At 41.3% G+C, this 9,251-nt stretch overlaps 1 protein-coding gene across 1 annotated transcript in view; it reads right to left on the reverse strand.

The window, feature by feature from the left end:
• ANKRD29 (ankyrin repeat domain 29) overlaps positions 1–9,251 on the reverse strand; it is a 61,731-nt gene that overhangs the window by 37,003 nt on the left and 15,477 nt on the right. Inside the window, exon 4 of the mRNA XM_006835120.1 lies at positions 5,142–5,240. Within this exon, the coding sequence (XP_006835183.1) occupies positions 5,142–5,240 (99 nt within the window). The remainder of the gene's footprint in view (positions 1–5,141; positions 5,241–9,251) is intronic.

The following is a 9,251-nucleotide window of genomic DNA, read 5'->3' on the forward strand; positions in this document are numbered from 1 at the left end:
CCGTTTCTGTATTACTTTTAGTAAAACTTTACTCGCATGGGATATCAAAGAGATCGTCGGATGATTTCCACATTCCACTGGGTCACTTCTCTTTGGAATGGACACAAATACAGATCTCTTCCAATCAGTCTGCCAGATAGTTGTCTTCCAAATTTCTTGGCATAGATGTGTGAGTGCCTCCTGTGCCGCCTGACTTTCTTGAAAGATTTCAATTTTTATTCCTTCAATTCCTGGTGTCTTATTCTTTGCCAATCCCTTCAATGCACTTTGGACTTCTTCCTTCAGTATTGTTGGCTCTTGATCATATGCTACCTTTTGAAACGGTTGAACATCCACCATTTCCTTTTGGTTCAGTGACTCGATGTATTCCTCCCATCTTCTTTTGATGCTTTGTGTATCATTCAATAATTCAATTATTGAATGTAATATTAACTGCTCCCCCATTTTTGTTACAAAACTTCTATCTTTACAACTGTGACAGTCGCGATTAGTCATAACAATTACTCACTATTGAATCATAAGAATCTTATCCCCATCTCTTTTAACCAGACCCATCTAGACAAGATGAAAACTATTCAGTGGGGAGTCTGTCTTCCCACACACACTCTTAAACTAAACTCCCTCTTGAAACCTTGAAAGCCAGTCTCTTCGTGCCTTTATCACCCCCTCATTTTAGGTAGACAATGTCTAAGTTGTCCGTCCCTATCTACCCTGCATATAGAGGGGATATAATATTGATACTTGATGTGAAGACTCCTTCCCTCTCTGTTGGTATTTTGAGCTACTACCTCCATGAGTATAGGTCAAGTTCATCATTGTAGCAACAATTTACTTCATTTCCTTTATCAAAAAAAAATATATACATATCTTTTATCTTCCTCTAGTCGAGTTCTGATTATCAAGGCTAGGTCAAATGGGTACTATGTGCAAGTTTGAGTGTTTTTGTGAATCTTCCCTCATTTAATATCAGCTGGATGCTTTACTCTCAATTCTAGCCCTCCATGGCTATATTCTTGTCCATGGGCTCTGGTGTCCTCAGGTCTCACCACACTTTGGACCAACCAGCCTTTTCTCTTCTCTCTCTCATATCCAGGTCAATGGGAGTCTATGGAATGTGGTTGAACTCAGCCCATTTCTTCATTGCTGTCTTTCACCCTCTTCCACTCACCAGTAGACCAATGTGGTCGCCCACAAGCTTACATGCCTGCTCATGTGTTTCCTTTGAGTTTCAGTCTTAGTGGGGAGGGGGCCTGCTTTTTATAAATTCTTTAAACTTCTGTTTATCAGTAAATGTGCTAATTTCACCATAGTATCTGAAGGACAATTTTGCTGGGTATATGATTATTGGTCGGTACTTTTTTTCTTTCAGAGTTTTATATATGTCACCCAATTGTCTTCTTGCCTGTATGGTTACTGCTGAGAAATCAGAGCTTCATCTTATTGGTTTTCCTTTGTAGGTAATTTTTCATTTTGCCGAACTGCTCTCAGGATTCCCTTCTTGTCTTTGGTTTAGGCAAGTTTGATTATAATATTGGTGATTTTCTTTTGAGGTCTTTGCAGTTGTTAAGTGCCACTGTGTTGGTTCCAACTCAACAGTGACCCTCAGCACAACAAAATGAACCACTGCCCAGTCCTACACCATCCTCACAAGTGTTGCTGTGTTTGAATCCATTACTGCTGCCATCTCATTAGGGGTCTTCTTCTTTTTTGCTGACCCTATATTTTCCCAAATGTGATGTTCTTCTTCAGAGACTGGTTCCTCCTGATGACGTCTGAAGTAGGAGAGATGAAGTCCTGCCATGCTGGCTCATAAGGAGCATTCTGGCTGTACTGCTTCCAACACAGATTTTGTTCTTTTTGCAGTCCATAGTACTTTAATATTCTGCTCCGACACCGTAATTCAAATGCATCGATTCTTCTATGGTCTTCCTTATTCATTGTCCAACTTCCACATGCATACGAGGTGATTTTGAAGTCTATTATTTTTTAATTTAATTTTTCCATGAACATTTTGAAGCCCCCTCATAAATGAAAAATTAAAACACCCACTTTCATTGAGTTGATTCTGATTTATAGCGACCTGATTGGACAGAGTAGAACTGATTCCTTTGAGTTTCAGATACTGTAAACCTTCACGGGAGGAGACAGCTTTTTTTCTGTGGAGCAGCCTGTGGGAATCAGTCCAGTGATTATCCCACGCTGCACTAGGGATCTTTAAATATAAAATATGTGATTTATGAACTTTGGCAAAGGTGTTTGTTCAAGATGCCTACCTTTGGAGCCCACCCCTCAGAGGTGAAGTCTGAAGTGAGGTAAAAATATACCTTTTGACCAGTTCTGAAGGGTAACTGTGATGTGAAGGTGCAAGTGAGCCCTGTGGCGAGTGAGGCATCATTGAAGGCAGAGCTGTGTGGTAGGAGAGCTGAACTGTGAAGGGTGGGAAATGGAGAGCAGAGACACTAGAAGGCTGTGTGGTAGGGGAGCTGAACTGTGAAGGGTGGGAAATGGAGAGCAGAGACACCAGAAGGCTGTGTGGTAGAGTTGCTGAACTGTGAAGGGTGGGAAATGGAGAGCAGAGACACTAGAAGGCTGAGGCTATGGAGGCAAGTATGGACATCAGGAAATCACTTAGTAATCTCAACGAACAGCACCATTTCCAAGTGTGTTCTTTCATTTCCCATCTCGTTGCTTAATGAGGTGACAGAACAGATAAAACACATTGACTATCTAATAACTACAAATAAGGAGCTCTGGTTACGAATCGGGCTGCGAACCTTAAGGTCAGCGGTTCGAAACTACCAGCCGCTCCGCGGGAGAAAGATGAGGCTTTCTACTCCCGTAAGGATTTACACCCTCGGAAACCCTGTACAGGGTCGCTATGGGTCGGAACCGACTCGACGGCACTTAACAACAACAACAACATCATAGAAGAGCTGATACCCTGTATATCTGGACACGTTTTGGGGGAGACAGATTTAGCAACAATGAGAACAACTGTAACAAAGTGAGTTTTGGTGACAGAATCATATTAAAATCCATCGTCTTTCCTCATATTCTTTTCTCGTGGAAAGCTCTGAGACATCTGCTATTGACCTAATGGGAACATGTGGAATTTCCCATCTTGGCTGCATGCTACATGGATTTCTGGGACAGCATAAACTAGCTGATGTTCAAAGGCTTTAAGCCAGCAGTAATTTGTTAACCAAGAACACATAAAGAGCCCTGGTGGCACTGTGGGCGACTAACCACAAGGCTGGTAGTTCAAACCCACCAACTGCCCTATAGAAGAAAGATGAGACTGTCTGCTCCTGTGACATTTTATAGTCCTGGGCACTACACAGGGTCATTATGCATCAGAATTGACTCGAGGGCAGTAGGTTGGTTGGTTGGTATGGTCACACAGAACCATTTTATTGAGTTGATACGTCTCATAAATTTTACTTTCTATTTTTAGTTGTACTATTTTTAGAGTGAAAATAAAATAATCTAAGATTCATATAATATTTTGTATCTTCTAAATATTATATTTTTAGGACTTCTGATGTGGTGCTGTGGATCAGCACTGGACTGTGAACCACAAGGCCAACATTTCAAACCTACCAGCTGCTCCTAGGAAGCTGTATACAGGGTCGCTATGAGTCAGAATCGATTAGACGGGCAGCACTTAACACATATTATATTTATGGAGATCTGGTAGCATAGTGGTTATGAGTTGGCTTGCTAACCTCAAGGTCAGCAGTTCGAAACTATCAGCTGTTCCACGGGAGAAAGATGAGGCTTTCCGCTCCCATAAAGGTTTACAACCTTGGAAACCCTGTACAGGGTCGCTATGAGTCAGAACCGACTCCACCACCACCATGCATTATATTTAGTGTGTTTGGAGGTAGGCATACAGTCATAAAAGGCAGAAACCCTTCTGAAATTCAAGTCTACTTCATAGTTAACATTTCAATAGGGGACAAAAACCTGAATACTCTCCTTTGGTATCTAATTGGTTAGGAAAATCTAAAAGTTTCCAACTGGGGCAAATTTTTAGGAATTTAAAAAATATCATTAGGTAAAAACAAAAATTTTGCCATCCACCAACCACCACTGAGTCAATTCTAGCTTACAGTAACCCTATGTTGTTGGTAAGTGCCGCTGAGTCAGTTCAGACTCACAGTGACACTGTATAGAGTTTTTGAGGAGCAGCTAGTGAGTTTGAACCACTGACCTTGTGGTTTAAACTGACCTTGCAGTTCTGCGAATTATCCCACAGTGCCACTAACTACTCCTTAAGGTTTTCAAGACTTAGATCTTTACAGGAAAAGAGAGTTTCATCTTTTTCCTGCAGAGTGATTGGCGGGTTTGAACTGCCAGCCTTCCAGGTAGCAGCCCAATGCTAACTCAAAGTGCCATTAGAGCTGCTTCAAAAATCTTAAGGCAGTTCTAATAACTACAAATAAGGAGCTCTGGTAGAGTAGTGGTTACAAATCGGGCTGCGAGCCGCAAGGTCAGCAGTTCGAAACTACCAGCAGTTCTGTGGGAGACAGATGAGGCGGTCTGCTCCCGTAAAAATTTACAGCCTCGGAAGCCCTGTGTAGGGTCGCTATGAGTCGGAACCGACTCCATGGCACATAACAACAACAACTAGACATATGTTATCATATAAAGTTATATTGAACACAAAACATCTTTCTGCAATCTCAGGTTTTTGATTCATATAGCATAAATGGAAAACCATAGTTTTGGAAAGAACCAAAACTTCTTGTTCAGCTATATAAATTGTAATTGTGTTTCATTCAGTGAGGTAAATTATGTATCTAACCACCTTTTTTAGAAATCTCTCAGATTCACAAGGATCACAATTCCTATCATAAAAGCACATGCAACTGTATCTCTCCCGGCTACACAATGTAGCCAACAGTGCTGAAGAATCTAAGTAATTCCTCATGAAATTCCTCAGTTAGAAGCCCAAATTTAAAATGTAATGCTTGGAACTGAATCTATAGGATTAATCAATCTCTAGAAATCCACCTTTTTTGCTGGAAAAATCTTATAAAAGAGAAACATACATTTGTATTATAGATGAAGACAAATTAATACCCATTGTTGCTGAAATTCTTCAATCACAGGATATGAAATCAAGCAGTTTCTCTTACTTTGGTCCTGAATTCAGTGGACGCTCCAAATCCAAAGAGAAATCGCACGACATCATTATGGCCTTGTTGGGCAGCAAAGAACAGGGCAGTGGTACCTGACTGGGAGAGGCAGAGGCAGAGGCTGATTTTTAAAAGACATTTGGTTACATTACACTTGATTTACATATTTGCAAAGAAAACAAAACAAATCAGTATTCTAACATAGAATCTTTTTAGGGTAGGAATTGGCTACATTTGAGCCAACTCTTTTCCTTGGGTCAGAGAGGTGTTGAAATGAAAGGAACACTTGATTCTTGGTGCAGTGGACTTAAAGGTGATTTCAACATCTATGCCCATGTCCTAATGGCTGGAATTTGTGACTGTTACTGTTAATGGCAAAAGATGTCATTGAGGATTTTGAGAGAAGGAGCTTATTCTGGATTATCCAGGTGGGCCTTAAAATCCAATGACAAGTGTCCTTATAAGAAAGAGGCAAAGGAAGACTGGACACACAGAAGAGGAAGAGGACAGAGAAATGTGATCACTGAGGCAAATATTGGAGTGATGTGGCCACAAATCGAGGAACTCCAAAGGCCACCTTAAAATGAAGGATTTGCTTCTGGAACCTCCAAAGGAAGTATGGTCCTTATGAGAGTTGTCTCCAGGACTGAGAGAATGCATTTATGTGGTTTTAAGGCATCCAGTTTGTGGTGATTTGTTAGAGCAGTCGCAGGAAACAAATACATTTGGCATAGTGTTTGGGAGCCACTCACATTCAATACAGAGAAGATTTCTGGGTACAGTTTCGAATAGAAAACAACCAGTGTGCGAAAGCACATTAATTCACTCACAAACTTCTCCAGTTGTGAGTCCAGTGCAAAAATGATCTCAAAATACTTCTCAAATAGGGTTGTATCAACAAACGGCAGTCTGAATCTGAACTTTAAACAGATCGTGATGTTGAGACAATTCTTTTTGTTTTTTTAAACTTTTGGTTGTAAACTGAATGAACGTTAACAGACAAGACCATCAGCTTTACTTTCAATCACTCATACATTCTGTTTCATCTAAATGATTACAATCCCCTCCCTGCACAACAGTTATCTTGCTTCCTTCCCAAGGCTTCCCTTTTACATCTTATTTTTCACATCAACAAAGCAAAAATGTTGGATGTATACATACAAAACAAACATATATATATTCATTTAAATGTTCAAAGGGCACATTCTGTATGCTAGCCTACTGCCAGCGGGCACACAGCCTTTCTCAGAGATGATTCTTAATATTATTTCTTCCCATCACTTACAATCCTACTCCAGGATTGGTACCCACAGCATAGATGTGGTAATATGAACAAAATCACCATACCACTCTGGTAGGCAATTTCTATTATTCATCTGAAAGAGTCTCTTCACTACCGTCCTTTACCTTTTCTATAGTTTTCTTGGGACCATTAAGGTGGTTGGATCATACCCAGGTTTAAAGATCACTGTAATGTTTGTTCTTAAGGTTGCATGTGGGGTGAAGGAGGCATGTTGTAGATTAAATTATGTCCTCTGAGAAGTTACCTTGAAGGCCTGACTCCTAGCATCTGCATATATGACCTTGTTTGGAAATAGGGTCTTTGAAGATGTTATCAGTTAACATGGAGTCATAAAGGAGTTAAGATGGGTCCTAATAGAATCTGCGTGGTGTATTTATAAAAGAGAAGAGACACAGAGATAGAGGGAAGACAGAGTTATGTTGTAACCCAGCAAAGGAATGCCTGGGGCTACCAGAAGTTTGAAAAGACAAAGAAGGACCTTCCCCTTGCGCTCCTGGAGCCAGCACTGTCCTAAATTCAGACTGGTGTTAACTGCTGTCAAGTCAACCCCCAATTCACGGTGGCCTTACGAACAGTGGAACAAAATTCTTCCTAGTCCTGTGCCATTCCCGAGATCGGTTGCTGATTGGATTGCTCTGGTCCATAGGGTTTTTCACTGGCTAGTTTTCAGAAGTAGATTACCAGGACTTTCTTCCTAGTCCATCATCTTAAGAGTGGAAGCTCCCATGATACCTGTTCGGCCAGTCTCCATTTACAAAAAGGTGGAGGTGACTACGAAATGCATTGGTTGAGAATTGAACCTGGGTCTCCCATGTAGAACACGAGAATCTACCACTGAACCACAAATGCCTCCAAACTCAAGACTATTAAAACAAGTCTTCTAAACTGTGAGACAATATATTTCTGTACTAATAAACCACCCAGTTTGTAATCCTTTGTTACAGCAACCTTAAGAAACGGATACCAGGAGCAATGAGGCAGACCACTGGGACAGAACTTACAACATCTTCCCAGGAAGAACCCTCTGTCTTCAGCCATGCCTCGACCAGTCTCTGCCCCAGGAGGATGTGGACTATGTGGTCCTTTGCAGAGCATGGTGCCTCCAAGGCAGAAGTGATGTTTTCATTGGCTGCCACAGAAGACAGTGGACAGCATCCTCCCACTGCTCTCTCGCAGCAGAGGACCCAGGGTTCCAGAAACCTCAGTATGTAAACAGTCTGAATGAAGAAACTTGGCTAGAATAAGAACATGCATCCTCTGAACAGACATTAAAGTTCTGAGATGGTTGTTGCTGTTAAATGTCATCAAGTCGGTTCTGACTAATAGCAACCTATATTGGGTTTGCAAGGAACAGCTGCTGAGTTTGAACCACGGACCTTACAGTTAGCAGTCCAGTGCTGATCCTACAGTGTCACACTAGGACTCTAAATTTAGACACTTGTTGTTAAGTGCTGTTGAGTCAGTTCCGACCCACAGTGATCCTGCACAGGGTTTCTGAGGCGTGGCTGGTGAGTTTGAACCACTAACCTTGTGGTTGAAACTGACCTTGAGGTCGAGTGCCACACCAGGACTTCAAATTTAGAGACTACCAAGGATCATTTCCAGAACTTGTTTGTTTATTAAGAGAACAGATTTGTTTGTCAATACATTTTCTTGATAGAGTAATTCTAAAAAATCATACTCACAGGAGTTTGAGCCACTTTTATAGCTTATATACAATCAATTAAGGAGCCCTGTGGGGCTGTGGGTTAGGTGTTGGACTGCTAACCACAAGGCCGGCATTTTAAATGTACCAGCCACTCTGAGGGAGAAAGGTGAGGCAGTCTGCACCCGTAGAGATTTAGTCTCAGGAATCCTGCATAAGGTATTTATGAGTCAGAATCAACTAGATGGAAGTGGGCCTGGTTTGGAATATACTGCCAATCATTATGAGCATTCATGCAGCAATCTGTAGACATAGGAGCTGGTCTTCCTTTTGAATGTGAGTGACGGTCTTAAATGCATGTACTTTGCAGCGAAACACAGTGCTTCATGCCAACTGTATCTGCAGCTCCTTCACTGGAAGCTATCATCAACCAATACTGTTGGCTTTCTGAAGCAGTGGTCTCTCAGAACCATTAGCTTCCAGCAAGTTCTGTGTGTACAGACAGTCAACTTTAGAAAGCAATGGCAAATCCTCTTTCAGGAAACAAATATGATACTGCAAAATGGATTAAGAATGAACCAAAGTAAAAGTCTGGTATAAGAGTAAATTCCAAAGCCTGGTTAGTCATTCTCTTTCTGCTTCCCAAACAGGTGAGGTGAGATTGTGGGTTCCCTAAACTCAGTAATTCCACAGCCCCAGAGTGGTATGGTCTCTGGAAATTCAGGGGATCACTGGGAATTTACATAGCATCACATTGAGCCATACTGGTAGGCTTTAATCTGGGATGACTTAGGGTAAATCCTCAATGACCAATGTTCTTAGTGTACTAGAGTTTGACATCTTCAAAAACATGAGCTGAGCACTTGGAACCAAACAAATTAGTATAAAATCATAAACTGGGTGCTGGGGAGGGGGCAACATACAGGTAGGGAGAGGAGAATGGAAGAACAAAGCAGATGAGAGAACAATTAGACAGATCTCCATGGACTAAGTGGGACAGAGATAAACAATGATATATGCGCAACCTTGGAACAACAGGGTTCTGGGATACAGAGATTGAGCCATGGTTGGAATGGGGAAAAGGGGGGAATAATGTTAAGATGCTTGGCTGTCTTTTGAATCTTGGTTTTCCTTGCATTATATTATAAAATAGACACTGGAG

This window comes from Chrysochloris asiatica, unplaced genomic scaffold (genome assembly GCF_000296735.1).
Source record: "Chrysochloris asiatica unplaced genomic scaffold, ChrAsi1.0 scaffold00015, whole genome shotgun sequence".
NCBI lineage: Eukaryota > Metazoa > Chordata > Mammalia > Afrosoricida > Chrysochloridae > Chrysochloris > Chrysochloris asiatica.